Below are 27013 nucleotides of genomic sequence, written 5' to 3'. Positions count from 1 at the left end.
CTAATAATCATACGATGTCAACAGTGTTGAGTTTCCATGCAGGCTTTAATGAAGAGCTCAAAATCGATATTTTTGTTTGCGATAAACATAGTCAACGACCTTTGTGGTGACGTCAGTGGATCCCATGCGGTGAAACACTGCCCCTGTTGTACAAACTTTGCTGGGCGAAATAAGAGAAAACAGCTCTTGCATCTATAATATCGGAAGTGGAAATTATATCGTGACAGCAATCTACGCTATGTTTCAAAAGATGATTAGATGATCCATCATGTTGCTGCTATATAGTTGTCTGGTTTGTTTGCAAATACTATAGTGCAATATGTAAAATTATATTTTAAACAAGTTTTAAGGGAGAAGGTATCCTTAAATGCAAATATTTTTAGATGTGTGGTAGAACAAATGGAGGTGGATGGGTTTGTTTGTTTGTTTGTTTGTTTGTTTGTTTGTTTGTTTGTTTGGTTGGCTGGTTGGTTTGGAAGTTCAATAATCTTTTAGGTCTGAATTTGAGTAATCCACATAAAATACTGTTCGATTATTGGTCATATAATGCTATCACGTGAGAAATGCTGCAAGGATCGAAATCATTATATTGCCTGTAGTGACGTCACGTCAGGCAATACATGTACTATAATTCCAGACTTTGACTGGCTACCAATAGGGTTAGAATGAAGTGATGTGTTTACGAAGTCCATACAATATAACAAATTAATATTGCCTTGCCTATCGTTGCAATGTACACTAGACAGTCCCTCGGGAGTTTTATTTTCTCCTTGAGACCATAATATTTGTCCTTATCGTTTATACCCGCTTCGGGAAAATATAATCTAATGGGGCAAATATAACTCCCGCGGGGATGTATTACATTTCTAAAGAGGCAATATGTGTATAATAATGTTCATTTGGCCTATTTTTTTACGCTTTGCAAGACCTGCACCAGGTACATTGTATACCTACAACATGGACGAGAGCATTCTCCCTCTTCTTTTGCTGATGTCAGACGTACTGCTGTGGAATCGTCACGTACATGCACTTCCTTCATTACCTCACGTTCAAGAGAATGACACTGATTGTCAGACAGGTGTAGAACTTGATAGACATAAGATCAAGATATTTTTTTTTTTTTAACATTGCGCTGTGCCGCAAGGAGGAACAAAGCTGAAATAAAGAGAGAGAAAGCGAATATGATCAATTATGAAATCTGGGATCGCGTGCGTGATAACATTTTTTTATTCTTCTCTGACTAATCATGACGTGTATTACTCAGGTATAATTATGGAGACAAATGTTTCATTTCTGTTCGGCAGAGAGAGAGAGAAGAGAGGCAAATATGATAGGCAGATAAATGCATAGATAGATGGATAGATACAAAGTAGATGATGTGTGAGTGAGTGAGTGAGTGGGTGGGTGAGTAAGCGTGTGGTGTATGCGTGCGCGCACCTGGTTCATGATCAGGCACTGACAAGCACGCACGAGAAAACAAAGCAAAACAGCAAGGGAAAGAAATTAGGGAAGGGGAAGAGCCACTTAAGGTGAAGTAGACAGATTTAGCTCACCAAGGCCAAACCTTGCCATTGACCGTCATTATTCCTCATCAAGAGAGAGAAGAGAATTAAAAAAAAAAAACGTATCAATCAATCTTAACTCTGCGGTGACAGAGAGATTATTTTCAGGATTCGAAATAGTTTAAGCTCTATCGGGGGCAGAACCCGTCGCACAGCGTCCCACTGATACCTGCCCTTCTTTTGTCTTCATTTTTTTTTCTTTCTTTGCGCGAATACCTGAGACTATCTACAAGCTATTCCTCCTTAATTAGCCTTCATATCCTCATCATGGGTCAAAATACATCAGAAGAGGTCGCACTCTTCCTGTCAGATTTTATCTGTTTAAACCATCGGCCCTTGTTAGATGTTAACGTCGTCAAATAGCCTTTCACCGGGATCATCCCACGAGCTCTATACACCCACGAGTCATACGGCCCACGAGCTAGACATTGAAAAAAAAATGTCCACGAGTCACATAGCATCAAGTAAAAGAGGTCCACTAGCTAGACACTAAGTAAAACATGCAAATCAGGCCCAAGAGCTCGACACTCGAGCTCATCTGGGCAGTATTTGCCTATGAATAATTATGTGTCGATCTCGTGGACCGTATAACTCGTGGGTCTGATTGATGTTGAGCTTCATGACTCGTGGGCGGTATGACTCACGGGCTGTATGACTCGTGGGTGTCGAGATCGTGATGTGCATCCCTTTCGCCGACCACTGCTCAAGACACACGAGGCAAAGAATGAACGCTTCTCGAACTTCCCTGAACTTTTCCCTCCAATCATGCTGGGACTCGCCATCGTCCCACAAGAACACCACGAAAGATCCCCAAGGTTATATATTGTTTGATATCAGCTTCATGCTTCATGATGCAAAATAAAAACAACACCTTGCGGTATTTTTTCCCTTTCCTTCTCATGGAAAAAACACGAGGAAATTAGTAATTCATAGACAGAAATTCCTCTTAAGATAAATTCTGACAAGTGATAATGGCTGGTGTGGGATTACCGATTTTATCGTCGATATCATTATCATCTTCATGATGCCAATCTCATTTTTAAAAGTATCAGTTACCAAATCGTCACCAGTTCTTTTTAAAGTCAAATTCCACTTCATTTTTAACACAGATTTGAAAGTAATGGCATTTAAGAATGCAACCTGGTGTCATAAAGCGATGGGTCGCAACCACCTGATAATTGTATAAACTATAGATGACGTAATGTTGCAACTGATTGACGAATTACCCTTCATCAACGTTTACCTAAATGAACGACCATTATTCAGTGTTTTAGTAGTAGTAATGATTACAAAAAAAAAAAATCATGGGCACACATACTCGGTTGGAATCGAAAAAGCGATCGTGTGGAACATGACAGGGTGTTACCCTTTATATCCAACTGCCTGTTACAACTTAATGCAATCCTTCATTACTTCAATTTCATTTTAAATCTCCGTCCCCAATGGCCTTATACACTTTACATCATGTTACTAATCCGTACAAGGGTTCATTGAGCAGGTGACAGTTTGTTGTCCACTGAATGTGTACTGCCAAGTTCTGTACACATATAGAAGAAAAAACACGGAAAGTGGCCCAAAGCGACAGCGTTGGCGACAAAAAAAGAAGAAGAAAACAAAAAGGAGTGTTTATTTAACCTTGACTGCATGACTACCGCCACCAACGACATCCCTTTCACGCAGACCTTGAAACAACACGGAAATGTTCCGCAATGAGCGATGCGGCTGAAATTGACATTGATAGCAGAACTTCGCATTGTACCTGTTTGCCAGCGTCGAGCATGGTTTCCTGTTGTTTGTCTGCCTAACAATAACAACACACGAAACCTTTCGATTGCTGCTTTGGTCAGAGAGACACTTTAGATAAAGATTTCATAGCCAGGTGACTCACAATGAAACTGAATGATCTATTCATTTTTGGTCGCTATATATTATTTCATTTATTTGAGCGCTAAATCGTGTCTAGTTGTGACCAAGTGCTCTTCCTTCTTCTTCTTCTTCTTCTTCTTCTTCTCCTTCTCTTCTCTTCTTCTTCTTCTTCTTCTTCTTCTTCTTCTTCTTCTTCTTCTTCGTCTTCTTCTTTTATGCTGTCGTGGACTCTAAATGTTTATATACAGATATCAGAGGATTTTCATGGAATTCTCAATACTCTGTAACAAGGTTACTCACGAAAGTCCCGAAGTATACGTGTATTATATCATTGACTTTGATTTCGTCAACTTGTCAGTACCAATAGAAACGACTGTCTTTTTTACTTTATATTACGATTATGGGTTCAGTCATCTATAACACAAACCGATCCAAGTTAAAAATCCGACGACCCATACAGTTTGAAATTGCAATACAAAAAAGGTGAATAATAAACTTGAAATGAGCGTATCAATCCATAAAAGGCATATATAGTGACTACGTATTCCAAACGGTACACATATATATGACGCCTAGGCTTATCTTGTAATGCGTACACATTGTGTTTGAATATAATATTCAAACTATGCCTTTGTAACAAGTTTGAATTGAAAATCATATTATCCCCATTACCTCTCCTCCTAGCTCTCTATGCTATCCAATAACTTTTTGTCTTCATTTTTTTTTTCACCCTTTGAAGCCGCAATAGTTCCGACGGCCGACAAGAGATCGTTCATGGATGCTGTCCCGGGTGGCGACAGCGAGGGAATGAATGCCCAAAACGTGAGTAACCATACAGCGTACAGGCCACACTGTGTTTCATACAGACATATATATTATAATCTAAGCACAGACTTGGCAGATACCAATTTGGATTGCACCATATGCTCTTGTCATCATGCTAAATGGAAGAGCTGGATACGGGGAACTGATGAAGATGAAAACAGGGCGGTCACGTCATGAACTCTTGAGTGCAAAGTCGTGTCTGCATCAACTAGTCAGTCCAAGTGCATGGGGGAGGGAGGGGAGGACGTGACGGAAGGACATTGAAGATTTATGGAAATGAGTTGAGTGGCTGCGATTTGCATACAGTATAAAATTTGCACACACACACGCACACACATAGATACGCACACACACACACACACACACACACACACAGGCACATTCATACGCTAAGGTATAATGAGGATACAAGACGAAGGTTTAGGCGTAACAGAATTAAGGTCTGTTATTCTTATAGAGTACCTCTTCCTGTCTCACTCATGTAGCGAACATTTTTGGGTAATCTACAAAGTCGCTGTTTCGACAGCGGGAACGCCATGGAAAAAATCGATGTTACTGTTAGCATGTGTAATTCATATAATTTATCGCAATTCATTATACAGACATACAAGCATTATACATACATACGTATACGTATCGATACATGGACAGATATACCCGGCATTCAAATAAAAAACAACAACAAACAACAACAAATGAATAAGGATAAGAGGCGATGAGGAATAAAATATGTCGCATGATGCCTGTGCTATGAGAAGAAAGATTAAGGAATCTAGCCATGTTGTGGCTATAATGTAAACTTGGATTGATATCCAGTGATAACATTTCCGTTTCCACTTCCTTCATTTCTCGCTCAGGAAAAAAAAAATGCATTAGATTCTTGAGCATTTCCAGTCATCAAACGTATCCGTTTGTTCATTTCGTTTATGGAATGAATTTACAGGATGCTTGGTTACTGCTGCCCAAGTGGGCCTAATGTTTATCTCATATTCATTTGTGACACTAGACGTGTAAGGTGAGAAAGGGTATTCCGACTCCCTGATTGAATTGATAACAGACGGTTAATACGATCATCAAAACACAGGCTATAGGTATGTACTACTCGAACTCATAAATGCATAATAATTTCATTTCCATGAGATGAATACAAGTGCGCTGTGATTTAATGAAGCGATAGCAGGGAAAAACCGCCTAAGAACAAACGGTGACTGTCTCATGATGATTATCGTCGGCAACCCTACAAACATGACAAAGAAATGCATTCGTTCCGTGGCGACAACTCACATACTGACTAAATGACTGTGAAAGATGCGTCAGTCCCTTCTTGTGAGAAGGCACTTCGAGGAAATTCGTTCACGCAGACAGAATGCTAATCGCTTTCCCATGTCCAACGGCCCTCGTCCAAGGGCTTCCATGAAAGATCTAACCCCCCCCCCCCAAAAAAAAAAAAAGACAGAATGAAGAAGAAAAAATTAAACAAGAAATCCATATTCTTGGATCAAACCAAGTAATATTAGGAGATAATCTACCCCGTGCTTCGTTTTCGACACTTTTACTTTCCTTATAATAGAATGCGATAAACGCGTGATGACAATGGCATTGACTTCAGACTCTTAAACAAAATTAATACCCCCTGCGAAGAAGAAGAAAAAAAGAATCGTTTAATTATAGCCTAGATTGTTTACCCGTATAGTTATCAAATAAGTGGCGAATCGATCAAGTATATTCTTATCTTGATATGATTATGTTCAGTTCTTTTTTCTCTGTCATGTTTCCTTGTTAGTGCATGTCACGTTATTTGTTTGTTTATTTTTTTATTTTTGTGTGTGTGTTTGTGTGTGCTTGCGTGTGAGTGAAAGAAAAAAAAATCAGTGGTTCAGAAGCCACGGTCATTACGTCATGAGCATGATGCATGCTTGGTTTTATTATTTCTTCTTTTTTTTTTGCGCGGGAGGTTCACGTATTGCGGTCATTATCGACTACCATCTGCTATCTTGATTGACGAGAGAAATTACAGATTGCGCTTCCGCCAATTTGAGCCACTTTTGGAGTTGACTGCCAATGCAGATGTGTCCGTAATGCTATCAGTTACATATGGTATGCCGAGAACCCATAATAATTGACTGTTCTGGAATACTATGTAGTAGCCTGAGCCGCATTAATGCTGGAGAGAACGAAACCTCTCTTTCAAGGTAATGCGTGAAAACAACTAATTATCCTTTCATGCCTGGTAATGAGAAATTAAGCGCTCGTTTCACAACACGATTTTATGTGGTACTTCTAATGATTGTTCCCGAATAAATGACTAATATTTCGGGAGACTGTGATCAACAGCTATGATAATTAATTCTTTCTTACCCTTTTCAGTATTGAGTGTTATTCCTATCTATGATTAGCGGAGGTAATTGGCAGAAAACAATATATGAAGACGGAAGTGTGGTCTTCCTAACAAGGGTTTAATTATCATGGTTATCCAATAGCCCTTTGCACACAGACACAAAGTCTACAAACTCAACTCAAGTTTGGTCATGCTTTCAAAAAGAAACATTATAGGCTACTCTCATAGGGCTAGATTATTGCCGATGTGTTTTAGATATAGTGAATATTAAACATAATGATAGTCTGTTGTCCTTGCTAACTTGCTTTATACCTGATTAGAATTGGTTGTATTTTTGTGTTTCTATAATATGACCAGTGTGGTGTGCTCTTTCCTATTGTGCATTTCCTTCCACTTTAAATGTGCCTATGATTTTTTGAAGATTAAGGATTTTTGGCTTTTAAAAGCGTCACCCTAATGTATATCCATTATACGTGTGTCCTGTGTGTGTGTGTGTGTGTGTGTGTACGCGCTCGCTATGGCCAGGGAGGTGGTCTCACCTCCCTGCTATGGCAAAGTGTTGCACGAGGCGCTAAAAGTGAGTGCTGATGGTGATGCGCCGCCATTCGGCGATAAGGAAATCCCCCATTCACGGTCGTCTGCATTCTTGGCGGTTCGCATCACACGCAACGCGGCAGCTAAGAAAATGTCTGGCCCCAGCACTTTTCTCATCCGACAACCGCAAGATAAGATCACCTTGGAGGACTGACGATGAAACACACAGCGCCATCAGATAAATGGCTTCCAATGGGCTCAACGTTACATAATCCACATGAATGCAAAGATAAAGCGAAGCATCAACACATACCTTAGCTAAGGTTTGGAGAAGGACGATCTACGGAGGGAGGGACTTTTGAGAAAACACATACACACACAAGCCCTTACAAAATAGGTGTCGCATATTTCAAGGAGCATCTTGCTTGTTCTCTAAAAGCGGGCCTTAGATATTGATGAAGAATGCTCTAAAATGTGATTTACAGACAGAAACAAGCAATGCAAAAAAAAAATGTTATCGTATAATCAATTTTAAGTATTGTTAGATAAACAGAATGTGAACAATAGTTACAATAACATTGTTTCTAGAATAAAACATCTACAGTAAATGATTTGGTGATAAAAGCTAGTGACATCTCCTTATATTTCAGGCTTTATTGCGACATATTTATATGGTAGGATGTTTTGTGATACAACTGACCTACACATATGCATCAAATGTGATAACTCGAACATTTTTAAATCACTACTCCCAATGGTAAACGATACCTTTAAGTCTAAAAATGTTTCATATGTTGGAATTCCTTTTATGGGATATCTTTAAATTTCAAAAGTAGGCCTTTGCGTGTTTAAAGGACAAGCTCACCTTCATTAACATAAGGATTGAGAGAATGTAGCAATATTAGTAGAACACATCATTGAAAGTTTGACGAAAATCGGACAATCCGTTCAAAAGTTATGAATTTTTGAAGTTTTTGTGCAGTAACCGCTGGATGAGAAGACTACTGCAGTGTGTGAATAACTTAGATGTCACATGCGTACAACAATGTAAGGAAAATATAAAGAGAATTTCACAAAATTTCATCTTTTGAAAAAAGTACACATTCCCCCGACTCGTTACCGACAAATGTTATGGGTAATATTATTCCCCCTGCCTTTAGAAAGAGTCAAGTCAAGTGCTCTTTTGTTATGCGAAAAAAGTGAAAATATGTTGAATTTTCTTTACATTTTCTTTATACTGTTGTACGCATATAACTCACAAGCTGTAGTAGTCTCCTCATCCAGCGGTTCCAACACAAAAATTTTAAAAATTCATAACTTTTGCATCGATTGTCCAATTTTCCTCAAACTTTCACTGATGTGTTCTACTAATATTGCTGCATTCTCTCAATCCTTATGTTTATGAAGGTGAACTTGTCCTTTAATAATGAAAACGATAGAGATAATGAATATAGGCTATAAGCCTGTTAGGCTTCTATCGTGTTATAGTCTCATTATACTGGTCTCTCTTCGACTTATGTGAGCCCAAACATTACCATGTATACTAGGCCCCTATAGCTATCAGGTCTATGCTTTATTAGGAGACCATTTTTCGTAGCTGCCATTGGTAATATCGCATTGCTATGACTTCCAATAACGAGATGTAGAACACAGCACGGCTTCCAGCAATGATGGTAAAGTTGTCAAACAAAGCTGTTGGGTAGTAGCGGTAGTAGAGACCTTCCATGTTGACTCTCTGCAAAGTCATCTGTTAATTTTCTTCTCCCGAGGAGGTACACAAGAAATGTCATGCCATTTCAATTCAGTGTGGAAAGTAGACCCACACAGCCGAATGGATTTGGTGATGGGGAAATGGCATGATTCTCCCAATATCCTTGCTCCTTTCCTCCACTGCTTGTGCTATGTAGCCTTCAGATCAATGGAAGGGCGGGTGGGCAAGACGCAGCGTACAAGCCAGTCCAGGTATTATGCTAGAGTCAGTAGAGAATCGTGGCCTGCTAGTATAAGGTGGCGAGCTATTGACAGGGTGCCCCTTGAAAACGTACGTAGAGTAATACACATTATTTTGCTTAATTGGCGTTTGAGTAATAGCTTCCATGTGTATCACGTGACGGGATGTCGACTGAAGTATTAACGGAAGATAACAGGAAGTTCCAGGGGAACCCCTGAACATTCCCTCTTGGTGTTTTTTTTTTCTCTCTCTGTAATTTCTCGTTGTCAAAACAAGGTGCGGCTCCATTTTGCATTCCTCAGCTATATCTTATCTGATGTCAATATAGATACATGCGCATAATATATGGGGCGAAGTCGTGGGAGAATATGATGGAGAGCAAAATGGGAACTGAACGATCCTCGAACAAAATATCAGACGAAAGGAGTCGTGTTGTCGTATAAAGTTGGCATTATTTGCGTAGACACGCTACAAACAGGAAAAGAGGATCCGTGTTCGGATGGGGTATAGCGTATCATCCCAATTGATCACAGTTTACGATCGGTGACAGGACATTATAGATTTATTCCTTCCAGCCCTAGTCCAAGCCGGTGATTAACTTGACGGAGGACTAAATATAGCAGAGGGATGGGGGCGTAGGAGCTCCTCTGGCCTGAATCTCCCAGTCTCACAGCTCGAGTTTGCTCGGAATTTCATGAAGACTGAGTTTTTCTAATGATTCCATTTATTTCTATTTTCTCCGTGTTTTCATAAATTACATCAGAAATGACATTTTTATTATGAAGGTTGGCTACTACACAAACACAGTTTTGAGAAAGATAATGAAGAAATACTGCCAAGCGTGTAACGTATTAAACATGTAACGCAATTGTGAGCCGTATAAAACCATAATTATAAAACTTCTCCTTGCACAACCAAAAAAAGAAAAATATTTCTAAAACACTATTCATAGTTATTTCTATTCGGAAAATAATGTGATCCAAGTCTCAACTGTTTGCTTTGAAACATCTTATATCTGAGTTCTTCTCAATCAACCGAGTCTCCTAACTTTGCATTAATCATTGTAATGTGGAGCCAGACTGCTTTCTGCTTATGATAATACCAAAATATTACTTGCAGTCATGAGGATCCATTGTATAGTGAGAAATTATTGTGTGTGTGGGGGGGGGGGGGATGCATGAAGAGATACCCGGAATGAAATCTAGGTCGAAAACGGCGCTTCGAGACATGATAGACGTTAGGTGTTCCTGTTCTAAACTTTCAGCGTTTTGATTGCATCAACATAGTATTCGCCATGTAAGTGTCGTTCTGTTCAGGGGAATCCTTACAGCCCGACCAGACGTTGTGCGAAGCACGTCCCGCCGCCGTGCGCAAACTTCTGTACAGCGACAGGGCTTTAGGGGAATCCCAACAATTTGTCTATAGAGCGAAAGCTGTGTGGTTACTAGAGAGTGAAGCACTACCTACGGATATTCCAGAAACATAGGTGTGCGATAAATGATGAGAAATCAAGAGATAAGCCTCATTTTTGTGGCCCTAAAGGGGTTGAGTGGGGTGACCGTGTGACTCATGACATTGTAGCCCACATTTTGCCCTTTTAACCCCACGCGGGGCTTAGATAGCTTATCGTCAACAAGTGGCACATGATTTGTCATAAAAACGCGGTAGGTCTCCATGTCCAAACACAGGTCACTCGTAAGTTGACCATTATCCTAATCGTTCCCGGCAATGATAACAAAAGATGAAGGGAGAGAGGGAAAACGTGGTTGTGTAGGGTTTAATCCAGTGAGTCATTCGTACCTTGATGAAATGTATTTGTTGTCGATTTTGTGAATTTATATTCTCTCTTTGTGTGTGTGTGTGTGTGTGTGTGTGTGTGTGTGTGTGTGTGTGTGTGTGTGGATCCCTCTACTGCCACCTGGTGGTCTGATCGAATCATTCACCCAGGTATGCAGTCACCATGCAGGCTGTAAGTCCTAAGAAAATAAATTAGGCGTTTCCTCTCTGAAATTCCACCAGGCATAGAACAAAGCCACATTGTAGTGAAACGGAAAATGAAAATTGGGCTAACCTCACACTGCGAAATGCATTGACCTTTTTTTTTTTCTTTTTGGTAGCATTAGAACTCGTGTCGTTTGGTTTGGCGTTGTGTGTCTGCGTCTGTATGTGTGTTTGTATTGTAGAGTGTGTGTGTGTGTGTGTGTGTGTGTGTGTGTGTGTGTGTGTGTGTGTGAATAAGGGGCTTTAATTTGCGCCGTTGGCCGATGAGGTCATCGTTTCTCGCTCAAATCAGGTAGACAGTCAAGCTGATGAAAGGTGATGAAAGACCGCCCAAAGGTGTGTAGTAAAAAAAAAACCAAAAAAACAAAAAACAGACAAAATCCAAAGAAAAAGAATGAAGCCTCCTTGGCGGTTTATATTACTAACATGTAAATTCACAGTGGACAGATAAACTAAGAGGAGATACCACGTGACCATGCTCAGGTCATCATAGTCATATTATCGGATAGATTGAGAATATTCTCAGATGAAAGGAAGTAAGAATGACTCAAGTTTCAGCGTCGAGCCAACACTGTCTCATGACACCATGAGACGTCATCATATCGAAGACTACATTATAACGTAGTCATAACAGGCTTATCAAAATTTTCGTATGTGCCAAGCATGATGAATACAACATTTATCGACTTTCAACATTTGTTTTTGCATTTGTTTTTATTTTTCTTTTCACTCATCACCTAAGCAATAGAGTATCGGTTTCAACTGAATTGCCTTTTAAAGCGATCGTAATACTAATGTCATGTGACGTTGATGTGAGTTGCACAGACAAAATAGTTTTTTTTTCCACTGATAATGTGCAAGCTCTACTTATCACACGCACACACACACACACACACGCACACACTCATTCACACACATACTCACACGCGTGCGCGCCAATCACGCACATGTATCATATATACATTCTTATAATCAATAAGATTTTGTCATCATTATCGTACTGTCAATGATAGAACGAAACCTTAGCTTAATGAACATTTCTCCGAAAAAAAAAAAGTTTCACATTAATTTTTCTCCCTTTGTTCTCCATCGACTGTGCCTTTGTACTTAGAAATCTATTAAAATAGCCTGCTATATATCAGTCAAGTAGGGAAATGTTGAATATCTTTCATCTTTTGGCCCCCACAAGCACAAGTGTCTGTGACTAATTTAACCCTACCGACCAACATTTCCCTTTCCGTCACCTTGTTGAGGTTATTTGGCTGGATGAATATGTTGGATTTAAAAACTTACACGACGATCTGCATGAAGGCAGGTTTAATTTCGTCAATTAGCACTCATTAAGTAATTACGCCAAAGATTGTGCCATGATGTGGCTATTTTGTCGGTCATTCCAGCTTGACAAAATTTGTGTTACTGTTGTTGCTTATACTTCGCAACGGTTTGCTGGCGTTCCCACAATAAATGTTATAACACATGCCTTGTTCAAACACTTTTCAGAGTTCAAAGTTCAAATTCTTTGTGAAATGAACATTATCTGTCAATGGCGCAGGATCTTTTGTTTGTTTGGTTTTTTTTTTGATGGTTTTACTCTATCGTCTACCATGTGGATGTTATTGTTGTTATTCTTGTAGAATTAAAAATGAAGTCAAGATCATACTAAGTCATGATGAACTGCGAGACGGGTTTGATTGTTCATTTAACGTTTGCCCTCTAAAATACGAGTTCTAAAATACAAGTAATCTCCCGTCTCTGCCATTTTACTCTCTTTCGTTCCCTCTCTATCTTCCCCTTCTCCCTCTCCCTCTTCTCTCTCTCCCTTTAATCGTTCTCATTCTTTGATCTCTGTAGCCTGCTGGAGAGGAACATGGGGTCTGGCGTGTCAAGGTAGATGCAATTGTCCACCCTCAGCGACGTGCGACCGAGTGACGGGAACTTGCAATTGTCCTGCGGGAAAGACCGGAGCGCGGTGCGAGCTCCCGTGCGAAGAAGGGCGGTATGGCGAGAACTGCGCGGGAGTATGCCGCTGCCCGGCCGCGGCGACTTGCGACAGCGTGGTGGGATCGTGCCGATGTCAGCAAGGCTGGACTGGCGAACGGTGTGATGTGCAGTGTCCGGAAGGCTACGTCGGGGATAACTGCGATATCAGGTACACATCATCTTAGTTCTTTATACTGGTTGATCTCTACTTGGTCATATCTTCTTGAGTGAAGCATTATTGTATGTCTCATCTTTTTCGCTTGTCAAGTTCTCCACTGACATTCACGAAGTATTGTAGGAATACCCACCATACACTGGACAAGATAGAGCAAATCATAATCATAGGCAGCAAAACAGAATTAGTCGAAGACATTCGAGATAGCATAAAAGGGGTAAAAGTCTTGCATCGTTGCTCTGAAGATGGATTTCTGGTCTCAAGAAGACTACTAACGCGTTCACGTTCCACAATACATTGCCTTCAGTGCACTGCCAATCCGAAGCCAACTGTATATCTGCGATTAGGATTTCAGAGTGGATCCATCAGACTTCGCTAAAATGTATCTCTCTGTCACACCCACACATCCGCAATCGAGCTGGCTGTCTTGACCCTTTATATCACTGAAAACAAGTTATAAGGCATACCACCATTTCCCATCACCGGCCAAGACTGAAAAGTGATTCCTCGAAGTCTTTTCATGATGTGAATCCATTCGAAACATGTTTTTGTAGAGTGTTTGTTTCTTTTTTTTCTCAAAGAAAAGCAGACAAACAAGAACGAAAACAGACCATAATGTAATCAAATCATACTTAAAGCGGACGTCATTTCTGGGACAAGTGGAAACACCGACATTTATCCTTGCAGGATGGGTCAAAAATATCATTTAATGTTATTCCAATTGACCTAATACATGACACGTCCGCTTCCTGCAAGCAATGGTTTAAGCAGTAAGATGTAATTAATCAAGTGTCAAGGTCACTTTCTGGCTGGCGATGAAAGCTCGTAACAGTGACTAGGGGTGAAGGAATGATGTTAATGACCGACTTGGCACTCCGGCTGAGATAATCCATCATTGCTGCAGGCTACCAATACGAATGGTTCGGAGATGACGCAAATCAACTCATGGGGTATCCAGATTGGAACACATCATCTTGGAATCTGATCATGAATAAATTTGAATATCAGTTCAATGTCCCGTTGAACTAACTGTAAATGATATGCGTGAAAGGGGAACTCTTTTTTTTCGTTTTACCAGCCATGCAATTCTGAATCTATTTTCAAAACCTCATGAAATTGAATGAACACTCTTGAACTATTTCATAGCACATAACTACAATGTGTCGTCTTGTGACCATTTTGTTTTGTTTGATATTGTATACATCACTATACAAGCTGCCAGGTTTGAACGGAAGGAATAGTCGTGTGATGCAAGAGCTGGAAAGGTAGAAGAATACTTGAGCTTTCTCAATTACAGTTTAGTCATCATCGACATTGACGTCGATACCAAACCATTATGATGTGTCCCTTGTTCCCAAGGGGGGGGGGGGGGGTAGAGATATTGCTGTTCCGTTTCTGTTTGGGGGAAATCATTGCTTCTGAGAGAGTACATTGAGTTGACTGAGAGTTCTAAAGCATAAAAATGTGTCATCTTAGTATAAACAAGGTAATCCTCTCATCCATTCCTGATAAGATGAGGCTGGGTGACTAATCTTAATGTGATACTCCATGTCTTAGCTCGTGGAGAAATCATCCTGGAGCGTTTTCTTCTTCAACTTTATGCCATATCGGGAAAAAAAAAAAAACGTCCCCACTCTATCAAAAAAAAAAATGTAGTAAGTTTTAAAATACTACCATCTTTATCTTTTGCAGATGTGACTGTCTAAATGGCGGTAGTTGCACGGGAACAAACGGCACGTGTAGCTGCCCAGCCGGCTGGACGGGAGACCAATGCGAAACCAGGTGCACTCAGGGGTTCTTCGGTGAGAACTGCCTCCAGCGATGCACCTGCCTCCACAACGGGCAGTGCGACCCCGTCGATGGGACTTGTACATGTGGACCGGGATGGAAGGGTCGGGATTGTTCGGAGATGTGCCCCTGGGGCTGGTACGGACTGGGATGCGTGAACGAGTGCGTCTGCCTGAACGGCGCTGGATGCAGTAGTATCGATGGTTCCTGCTACTGCAGGTCCGGTTGGATGGGGCGCCATTGCGACTTGCCGTGCCAGGCGGGACGCTACGGACCCGGGTGTAAGCGGGCCTGCACTTGCCAGCACGGTGCTCAATGCAACCACATGACTGGACAGTGCCAATGTACTCCGGGATGGACGGGCCGCTTCTGTCACTTGGCCTGTCCGGAAGGCTCTTATGGAGACGAATGTGGGGGAAGATGTCGGTGTGAGAATGGCGAATGCGATCATGTGACTGGGGAATGCAATTGCTTTGATGGATTCATAGGGGAACGATGCGACCAACCGTGTCCCGAAGGCCTTTTCGGCCGGAATTGTGCGCATACTTGCCAGTGTGAAAACGGTGGCCGCTGCGACCCAGTGACTGGGGTCTGCGAGTGTCAACCGGGATGGGTTGGGGAAACATGCAACAGGGCTTGTGATGAAGGTTTCTATGGAAACAGCTGTCTGTCGCTATGCCCATGTGAGCAGGATGCTCGCTGTGACCACGTGACAGGCGAATGCAAGTGTCCGCCGGGACTGACGGGTCTAGAATGTAACGAAACTTGTCCCGCGGGAACGTACGGGCACGAGTGTGCTCAGCGATGTGAATGTCTACACGCAACAGGGTGCGATCCAAGAGATGGCAGCTGTAAGTGTGCTCCTGGATGGGTCGGCCAGTGGTGTCAATACCCTTGCGATCAAGGTTTCTTTGGTGACGGCTGCACGCAGATGTGCGAATGCAACAATGGTGCCACCTGCGATCCTGGAAACGGTACCTGCTATTGCACTGCAGGATACCAAGGCAGTCACTGCGAGTTACATTGCTCTGAAGGCACGTATGGCGTCGGATGCGCTGAAACGTGCACTTGTCAAAACGGGGGTTTATGCGATCCTGTAAATGGTGCATGCTCTTGCTCACCTGGATTCAGAGGAGTTCATTGTGAAATGACTTGTGATGAAGGGTACTACGGACAGGATTGTCAGAATGTATGTTTATGCCAGAATAGTGCGCCTTGTGATAAAATCACAGGGCAATGTCATTGTTTACAGGGATGGTATGGCTCCCATTGTGATTCACCTTGCCCCCCAGGTCGGTTTGGGAGTAACTGCACAGAAACATGCGCATGCGCGAACGGTGCCAGATGTTTGCCTCAAGACGGCACCTGTGTCTGTCGTCCAGGGTGGACGGGTAGGACATGTGAAGATGTCTGTCCAGAAAATTCCTACGGAAGTTTCTGCAGCGAGAGGTGTTTGTGTCAAAATGATGGACGCTGTCATCCTTTAGATGGATCTTGCTCATGTCCACCAGGGTGGACTGGTCAGTTCTGCCAAGACCGATGCCCCACAGGGTATTACGGTGAAGGGTGCGTAGCGCAGTGCGCATGCCTCAATAACGCCACCTGTGACCCTTTTACCGGGTCATGCAGATGTCCGCGCGGACTAATCGGTGCCATATGCAACGAAACGTGCCCATCCGGGTATTATGGGGACAATTGCTCCGACGAGTGCGCCTGCGAGAATGGCGGGATTTGCGATCCCGTCATCGGATGCATTTGCAAGGCGGGCTGGCAGGGCGAGAACTGCAGTCGATCTTGCGAGCAGGGATATTATGGGGTCAATTGTCAACATGTTTGTGAGTGCAGTAACAACGGGCAGTGTCATCCAGCAGTCGGATGTGTCTGCCCGCCTGGATGGGAAGGACAACGGTGTGAAAACAGGTGCCCTGAAGGGGTCTACGGTACAGGATGTTCTCAAGTGTGCCGATGTGGTGGGAATGGGGAATGCCACCACGAGCTTGGCTGCGTGTGTCACCCAGGTTGGACTGGCGTAGACTGTCAGGACCATTGCCCAGAGGGCTTCTTCGGTGAGAGATGCGAAGAGAAGTGTGACTGTCAGAATAATGGCACGTGTGATCCCATCACAGGGTGCCAGTGTGGACCCGGCTGGAGAGGCAGATTCTGTAACCAAACTTGTCCCAACGGTTTATTCGGCGCCGGTTGCGTCGAGGAGTGCCAGTGTGAACACGGGTCGTGTCACCACGTCCACGGCTGTCAGTGTGAACGGGGCTGGCGGGGAAAGCACTGCAACGTCACCTGTAGCAGTGGATGGTACGGCGCTGGCTGCCTACGGAAATGTCCAGACTGTCAACATGGCGGCGTCTGTCATCATGTAACGGGAAACTGCGTCTGCACACCTGGATATCACGGCAGTCGGTGAGTCCATGCATCGATAACAAAACATAACAATCCGTCAGATACACACACACATTATACACACATACACACTCAAACACAGGAACGATCATCCACTGTTAATCGAGGTTGCTTCCACTTCCTGAATGATTTTGTCACGGATATTACCTGCTTGTCGAAGTAATAAACATAGACAGATTGCACCGCGTTATTTCAGGTGAGCAAGGGATCTACTTCCGGACTGGAACTCTTACGTTGCAAACATGTCAGAAGATCGTCATTACTGTCAAATTTTATTTGAATTTACTCCCGGGACTGGCTGTGAAAAAAAAAATGAAACGAAGACAAGAAGTTCTGAATATCCTGTTATTTAAATTGACTGCCTATAGCGTCTTCCCGTCACCTTCATACAGCAAATACAAGAGGAGAGTTTACTTTTGCAGAAGGTAAAGTACGTCGAGATTTGTGTTACAAACAGAATAGAAGACCGTCTGATAATTGACAGAAACAAGAAAAGTGTCAATAACAAGAAAGCAAATTGAATGACACTGTAGCGTGCGTAACTTGACCTTCAGAAGGTAACCCCATTCATGAGATGTACGAACGGGATTTGTGATTTGCTAAAAGTCGTCTCCCTTTTCACGCATTAGTTTCCACTTGTCAGTTTCTTTAAAAAAGAATAAATAAAAAACAACGTTTTCATTATGATTCCCCTCCCGATCTATCGTGAAAAGGGTGCTCATATACAATGTACATCCGTTGAGGCACAGAATAAATCCCAACATACGAAATGAAAATGGGCAATTCCGCGGTTAGTAACGTTACATTTAAAGAAATTTAGATATTTATTTTTACTACTAAATCACCATTTATTCATTTCAAGTCAAAATCATTTTAGAATATGTTCATCCTTCCTAGGTCTATGATATAGAAAAGAATGAGTACAATCCAATAAATATTAGAATTGCTATGGCAACTAAAAGGGCTGGTTAGTAACGTTACGAAAAAAGGACATGACAAAAAAATCAATGTCTTGAAACAAAAAGTGTGCAAAATTTCAAGTTACTTAAAACAAAGTGTTGCATTAATTTCAATTATTGCGTCATGACAATGTTCAAACAAATATTTTTAGCAGTTCGACCGATGATTTATTAGCTAGACCCCAAATGCATGGTTAGTAACGTTACGGTTAGTAACGTTACATTTGTCCGGAGTAATTCCGCAGGCCATTTCACCCTTTTGTAATCAACAAAATGTCACATGACTTCTGGAATATTTAAATGTATTCATCTTTTACCTTTTAGCAAAAATTTGAGGAAAAAATTTCAAAGCAACCCACTGTAATTTGTATTTAAGTGAATTTCAGCATCCCCAGTCCCACATGTACATTTTAAATGATGGTTTTAGATCTCGCAAAATCAATGAATTATGAAAAATAAAATCTACTGAATTTGAAAGACCTTAGTGATTGGTGAACATCCACGGCATTAGTTGATACCTAAATTAAAGAGTAAGATAAAGAGGCACATTTCTTCTATCCATGTCATGTCCACCTAACTGCGGAATTGCCCAAATAATTATCTAAATACCCCGTTATTATCATTGCCATCATTATGGTTATAATTATTATCATCATTATAAAATTGTTATTACGGACAAAGTATATAGGCAAGGAGGATAAGGTAAACTACATCTTGATCACAAGATGAATATAGCTAATTTGAGGTATTCACAAGAGATCCTATTAAACAATCGACTGACATTGACATTTTTTTTTTTTGACAGGGTAGCCTAGATAGGGTACAGTGTTTGTTTGTTTGTTTGTTTGTTTGTTTGTTTGTTTGTCTGTTTTTCATTTGGTTCTTAAACTGAACATCTCTCCACCTGAACTAAATTTTGTGAAGTGTCTCAATTTGCTTGAATTACGATAAGTGGCAGAGTGATATTGCCTAGGAAGCATAGTTTTTAAATCAGATTTTTGTCTGTCGATCAAGCGCAAAACCGTAATAAAACTTTGAACACACACACACACACACACACACACACACATCGTTTACACAATGTATTTATTATTTGCTTCTTCGGATGACACATTATTTAAAAATGCGTCTGTTGGAGCCAGGTAAAAGACGAAAAGCTCGCCCCCGTGAAATTTAATTTGAGAGGAGGAAATTGGCTCTACAAGGAATAAAGATAATGATAATGAAAAGCAGTCGATGAATTGACCTCAAGTAATGCAAAGGCCAGTTAACTGCTGGTAGAAAGCAATGGAGATATCTCCGGAGTTATAATATTTCAACTTGGATGATGTTGATCTCAAGTCCTATCATCCTGTTGATCTCCAAGTGAACCCCCGACTTCCCCCTCAGCATCCCCCGTGTCCAGGGCGGCTAATTCGTTACGGGATGCATGTAACCTTAAAGTAGTTTCCTCGATGTGCGTTTGATAATATCGGGATCTCGTCGGCGTAGTTCCTCCTTTATAAGGAGAGCCATATGACCGTCAAGTCCAATATGTCAGATCTTTGAAAGTTGACATGACTCTTGCACAAGACGCCTCAGTTAAGACTACAAGACTTTAAATACTTACACTCGATGCCGTGTTAAGTGATGTCATAATAGTATGTACATGTATAAATATCATTTAGGTATATATTATGAATTTGAGTTTTACATCGTCAGTTGAATAATATGTTGTTTGCATCCTCTCATTGACATCACAAGGTCGTTCAATGTTAAAGTAGGCCTAAACATTAGCATCACGATTGCTAACCAAGTTACAGTGTAATTAGTTTGGTAATAAACACAGAGTATGAAAGAAAGTCAATGAGTGAAAAGCAAAATCCAAAGATGAAATTGCGTTTAGTGTCAAGGCACAGAAAAAAAAGGTAAAATGCTTGACATTATAAGAGTGCTGCACACACCGTAAACACGGACGCTAACCAGACAATGGTTTTGAATAGGAACACATGCAAGAAATAAATCATTGGAACATTATTGTATCGAACTGTTGCAATCAAAATATACTTTCATCCGAATAATCTCCTTGTTACGAGGGTATAGGAGGGCGTGACAATCGTTGATGTAATCATGGGGCATAAATGATTACCTCTGTCTTCCGCTAGTAAAGCGTCTAGACTTAACATCCTCTGCACCTTTCCCACACGGACATACACGGGGTATGTATGAAACGCAATTCCGCTCGCCAGAGATCATTTCTGGCTCTAATGGTCTGTGATCCTCTCTGAACCAGTTGCAAACACTAACAGAAAATGTGGATGCGTTTTTATTCCCTTAACCCTAACCAGGCCTGGCTTTTTGGCTGTTCTGGGGCCGGGGGAGGGTTGAATCAACCCCCCCCCCCCCCCCCCCTGCGAGATTTCGGCCGTTGATAGCGCAATCGCCATGAAAATTGGCACATACATTACTTGTGGCGTAATTTACCAAACTAAAAGAAAAGAAATTGAGATTTTCATTTTTTTTTTAGATCAATAATGCTAATATGATATGCGTAAAATACATTTTGCTCTAAATCAGAAAGTAAAGCTCCTATAGAATCCTAATTTTTGTGATAATTTTCCTTGTAGCATTCTTAACAATGGACTTGAAAAAAAAAATCTGGTTTCAAAATTATTTTCTTATGTATTGTAATGTTGTATGATTTTCTTATGTATTTCTTTTTTTCGACTTTTTTTGGTCATTTTTCCCACCAAATTTATGACAGAACCTATTTCAAGCATAATTATGATAAAATAAATTGATTTCAGCCAATGAAAGTGAAAATAATTATCTTTATGAATAAGGTGAGAAAACTCCATTTACATAAACTTTGTACACAAAATCACGTTTTTGAGCCATTTTCGGTCTGACAAGCATGTATAAAACGTCATGCAGCGTCGTAATAGTATGCCCGATTTTTGCGAAAATGGTGTCATGAGTTGTGCGAGACTTGATAGTAAAAAGTCAGCGAGCGGCGCGGTCAAAAAAAAAATTCACGCGGCGGAATGGTCGTGGAAAAATAATGTCGAGGGGGTTGATTCATCCCACCCACCCCCCCCCCCCCCGGCCGTTTTAGGGTTAACCCTTTGCCTTCAGCAACTGATGATTCGTGTGCAGAATCCGCTTTTAGAATCTCAGGTAGGAGATGGGTTAAACGCACAACCGGTAACCTGTGACGAGTGCGCACAGGGACAATAGTTAATTTCTACATGAGTCAATTTGCTCCGTTTTCAGTGACCATAAACGATTCCGTATCCGACATTAAATCGCTTGTGAAAAGATCAATAAGAGAGTGATGGTAAAACAAGAAAAAAACATTGTCACGAACACGCATTCAAAGATTTTTTTTGTCTGCCATCTGCTGATCCAAGTTTATGTTATTTGCCTTGCGGAACTACAGACATGGCTTCTGAATGACACACACATTGTCCCTGTTTAATACACCTGGCAATGCTCGACGCAGTGACTCACACGACTCATATAAATTCATGTGTTTGCTGTTATTGCAAAACTAAAATAGACAGTGACCCGTGGTATCATAAGTCTGGCATTGCTCATAGATTTAAAACAGTTTACATATACTTATCCGTTCTTTTCTAGCTTTTGTTTTCTGTTTCACACTATTTTGCTCTCTTTTTTTTTACCTCTCTCTCTGTCCGAATATATGCGTGTATGCATGTATGTATGTATGTATGTATGTATGTATGTATGTATGTATGTATATAATTCAATTCTTATACATTTATAATGTATTCTTCATTAACCTTCCTTTACCATCTTTTTTTTCCTTTTTCAAATCCCCTTAATTCCACTCAGGTGTCAGAAGGCTTGCCCACAGGGCTACTACGGGCAAGACTGCAAGCAGGAGTGCGTCTGCGACGTAGGTCAGGGCTGCGATGGGCGGACAGGTGCCTGCGAGAGTGAGTGCCTCGGAAGTGAAGCTGGGGATTAGGTTGCTATAGTTAGATTTTGTTCAGTCATTGTACAGTCATTCACGTGGCATCCTCGGTGGTCCGCTCCATAAATGCAGTACCAGGCCACACTTTAAAAGGCATCCATACGAACCCTGACATAATGAACAGGTAGCCTTGACTGGAGTTACTTGTTACTAACTACATGTACGTGTTCTCCGTAACGCCAATGTCGCACGAACTTGTACTAGAAGGCAATATTAGGTGCCTTCATTCCAAACGTAGTAGTGCTAGGTATTTTTTACATGTTCAATTCAGTTCAGTTCAATTTAAAAGGACATGGCGTTTCCATTTTTTTACCATCTACCCCCCCCCCCCATAATATTACTTTCATTACTTTCAGACTATTTTTGCAAAACGTAGTCTTCATACCTTCCTAATAGCCATAAATTATTTGATTCCTCTACAGTAACAGACTGTCCCTCCTTGTCTTCTCTTACTCTTACGTTTGTGTTTTCGTCTTGTTCTTCTTCATATCAATATTATTATCAATATAAATGGTAGTAGTAGTAATAGTATATAGCAGTAGAAATATTTCTATTGCTGCTACATTGTATAATTTTCCATCATCACCATTTTCTGCAACAGTTGCAGCTTCCGTAACAGTTGTTACTAATAATCTTTTTTTGTGTGTGTGTTTTTACGATATTGCAGTAAGATGGATGCATTTTAATTATTGGTAATGTTTTGGTTACACCACTTTGCAGAACCCTTGCTGGGAGATAATTTGACGAAGGATCCAAACGGAGATGTCCACACGCAGGAGCTGAGGGATACCAAGCCAACGCCTTTCTTTATGTACGCAATCATCGCTGGGGGCGCTCTAGCCATCATCGTTCTGATCGTCTTCACGCTAGTTGCTTCTCACAGATTTCGGGTTATTTACCACGGGACCTACGAGTGAGTGAACGTAACTCTTATTCTTAATGGTGTAGACGCAAACAGCCTGATGAGTATTGTGAATGTTTTGTTAACTTGTTTGTTTGTTTGTTTGTTTTTGCTTTGTTTTTCTTTCTTTTCTTTTCTTTCAAGCGGCAATTATTTTGGAAAAGGAGAGAATGTTATTCTCTGCAGATTATTGCTGAGCACATTGAGGCTGAGAATGCGTTTGAAGGCGAAAAACTTGCAGTGCGGTTATTTCTACGAGCAGATTAATATTTGTAATGTTGGACCATCAAAGACATTAAGACAATAATTTCCTCAAAACTTGGTAATTATATTCCCTGCAAGGAAGTAACAATACTATAGAATGGAACTGAAAATTGCGTTTCACTCCAAAAGTTTGTTATAATGGTTTGTAATGGAAAAGATCGGTAAATATTCAATGAGAAGGATTACACTATTCCAGACTGTTTTGGAATATTTAATCGCATTTTATTTTACCTCTTTTTTAATGAAAAGATAGCGCAACTTTTTAATCAGATTCTACATATTAAACTCGTTAAAAGCAACGACCTGCCTTCTGAGAGAAGAATAAACTGTGTGTTAAAATGAGTGTGAGTCGAATTGACCCAGCGTTTGGCTAATTCAGTATAAATGATTATTATATTATTGGACTCCATCGGACTCCACTAACAAAGTATTTTTTTCTACTTCTTCTTTTCCACCATGACAAGAACTCAAGAACACACTATTTTTTTTAGTCTGTGTATCCTTTCTGTTGTAAAACAAACTTACACGACTTTTTTTTTCTTCCTTTTCTTCCACTTCTTAGGACGGGCGAACGGCACGACGAGCTTTATATGTCGCGTAATGTGAAAAATGGTGACGTCAACAGAAACAGAACCAAAACAAATGGTGAGTTTGTGAAATACCGTTTATTTTTTTTTTCATAAACGCAAGGTTTTTCTGTGACTATGTTTCAACTACTTTGAGTTTCGTTAAAAAGTCACGATGACATGATAAGATTTGAATTCAATAGGCTTATCAAGCATGTCCATTAATCAATTTGTCTTGTAGGTTACTGTGTACATCGTGTTTTATTCAACACCAAGTGGAAAGCTTTCTTCATGCTTGACCAATTGTTAAAATGCTGTCGTTGCTGTCATTGCCATTATGATTAGCAGTAGTTGTAATACTACTGATGTTGTTGTTATTCTTCCTTTCAGGTTGACAGCAGTTATCAAAGATATCATTGCCACTTCTGAGTTTTTGTCATTATAACAAGCAACTTCCACTTTCTTGATTATACTGTAAACATCTATCCTGTAAACACATAAACATAATTATGGTAACCGATCCTTCACATCATCAGCTCCCGCTCTTTGGAATTCATTACCTCTTTCAATCAGAAGCATATCTTCCTTTGATTCTTTCAAGAAGGCACTGAAAACTTATCTGTTCAAGTATTGATGATTGTATATGTTATGTCATGATCGATTGTATTATGTTATGTCAAGCGCATAGAGAATTTCGTTAATTACTATGCGCTTTATAAATTTAAATTATTATTATTATACCCAACAGACAGAGGCGATGTCTTTCCTATTTCATGTCTAAGATCAATGAACAAAATCGATGAATCACAAAAGCAAATTTATCCCAGGTATATTTCTGTACATCATTCTGTGTGCCAACATGCATACCATAACCTGGCTTATGAGGTGGCTTTCTGTTCATGCTAATTCCTTTGTATAGGCGCTTTAGCGACGCGGGTTGCCGAGGAGCGACGGAGGAGTATGTCGGCATTGATCGCCAAGTCCGACAGGCAGTCACGCACCGCATCGTCCATCTTCAACTTCTCCTTCGGCAAACTATGCCTCGAAGAAGAAGAGTACGATGTCAGAAAGAGCGCGCCCTCTATCGGTACTCACAAGAAACCTGTTCCGATCCCCCGCGACCCGAGCAAGATCCGCACCAGTGCCACCTCGCCGAACCGGACGTCGTCGGAGACGAAGGCGACAACGGACGTCGCAGAGCACGCGCCACAAGCGCCACCTCCCGATGTAACTCTGGACAATGTACACGTTTCAAGATGAGCTCTTCTCTGTCGTGCGTCGAAGTCATATTAAATGACAAAAAAGAGGGGAAAATGGAGAGAAAGACTGAGAATGTCATGCTATTTGACAAAAAATAATATCTACCTGTCTGCAATACCATAATTTTTTCCTTGGTATAAGGTGTGCTGTGTAACTGTATCAGCTGAAAATTTTCCAATGAATCAGTGTTCCAAAGAACGCGAGTGTGAGGTCATAACACGCGCGGAAGGAAATTATCGTATTCACATGGCGACTGAACGATCCCAGAAAACGTTTACAAGCATGATCATAGACAAGCTCATAGACATTTAATTAATTTCGCCACAAGAGGCGAAATGAGGCGAGACCATTCGTCAGTCATTTGCTAGAATGTGCACAATAGTGTATGATTCATGACCTAATCATTGTTCTCGAAGCGATCGAACCTAGCCTCACCGAATTCATGGCACCTTGTTTCGGGTTTGTAATCACAGCACCCTACTGTAATTGCGACCATCCATTCTGTGAATGGATCGCACTAAAGACTTGTAATGGATCAATGAGGAACAAGACACACACACATACACACACAAAAAAAAAGGATTAAAGTGTTATGTTGTCGGTGTCTTTTATTCAAATTAATGTGTCCGTTGTTTTGTTTTGCTTTATTTTTATCAAGTCTCAGTTCGATACGTGTTTAGTAGGAATTTTGCGTTGTTAACTTCACGAGATACAAAATTAAAAAAGAGATAAAATTCCCATATTTTGTAAGAAAAAAAGAGATACGTAATGGGATATTTGTATTGCTACGAAAATGCCAAGCTTGCTATCTACATCCCAAGTAACGCGTGTTTCCATGATATTCCTGCAAAGAGAATGCAGAAGGAAGTACCTTTCTAATTTGGAATAAGCAATGTTAGCATCGAATCTTACTCCATTTTTATCAACTGGTGTCTTTGGCCCATCATTGTCAAAGCAAAACCTATCCTGTCAGTGCTGGGCCCTGTTTCATACAGCTGTCCGTAAAGTTACACATGACTTTACGAAAGACTGGAATATGAAGTGCCAATAATTATGTGCTCTTTTTTCCCTTACGTTTTAAGAAAGGATGACTGTATGTCAATAATTATTTCATCTACATTGGTACAAAAATACACCTTAACTAAAAACGAGTGTTAAAATGTAAGAATAATCATTATTATCTGCAAATTTCAACTTTAGCTAATGACATGAACAATGATTAGGAAACCCACTTGGCTTTACGAACAGCTTTGTGAAACAGGGCCCTGGTCTATTGGTAGTGTTTGTCCTGACGTGTACGTGCAAAGCAACCACATGACCCTGTAGGTTTTAACAGAGTTTGATTGGTTTGTTTGAAAATTGTCTTGGGCTGGCCCAAGAAGGATAGTTGTTACCGAGGACTCTTCTTTTGAAGATTGAAGAGATAGCACAGGAATTCGAAAGTAAGTCACTGCAAAATTAACAAGGAAAAAATGTGATTGGAATTCAAGCCAGGCCGTTCGATACTCACCCACTCCGGTAGCAGTATAAAGTCAGAATTCAATTTGTGCGTTATGTACATGTGCTTCCCACTGAGTAAGTGAAAAAAAAGTGTTGACTTAATGAATGTTAAAAGAGCAGTTCTGAAGCTTTGGTACTTTGGAGTGTTTTTC

General features: G+C 40.7%; 1 protein-coding gene across 1 annotated transcript in view; it reads left to right on the top strand.

Moving 5' to 3' along the window:
• Positions 1 to 26169, top strand: part of LOC139724813 (uncharacterized) — a 43002-nt gene extending 16833 nt beyond the window's left edge. The window contains exons 2-8 of the mRNA XM_071635936.1: positions 4168 to 4250; positions 12929 to 13226; positions 14925 to 17435; positions 22229 to 22332; positions 23106 to 23283; positions 24098 to 24180; positions 25021 to 26169. Coding sequence (XP_071492037.1) covers positions 4168 to 4250; positions 12929 to 13226; positions 14925 to 17435; positions 22229 to 22332; positions 23106 to 23283; positions 24098 to 24180; positions 25021 to 25361 — 3598 coding nt within the window. The 3' untranslated portion in view covers positions 25362 to 26169. The remainder of the gene's footprint in view (positions 1 to 4167; positions 4251 to 12928; positions 13227 to 14924; positions 17436 to 22228; positions 22333 to 23105; positions 23284 to 24097; positions 24181 to 25020) is intronic.
• The last annotated feature ends 844 nt before the right edge of the window (positions 26170 to 27013 follow it).

Source organism: Diadema antillarum, unplaced genomic scaffold, assembly GCF_040938485.1.
Source record: "Diadema antillarum isolate AM-2024a unplaced genomic scaffold, OU_Dant_1.0 scf00000231, whole genome shotgun sequence".
Lineage (NCBI taxonomy): Eukaryota > Metazoa > Echinodermata > Echinoidea > Diadematoida > Diadematidae > Diadema > Diadema antillarum.
The sequence above is the reverse complement of the archived record's forward strand: the minus strand, read 5'-3'. Positions and strand labels throughout refer to the sequence as shown.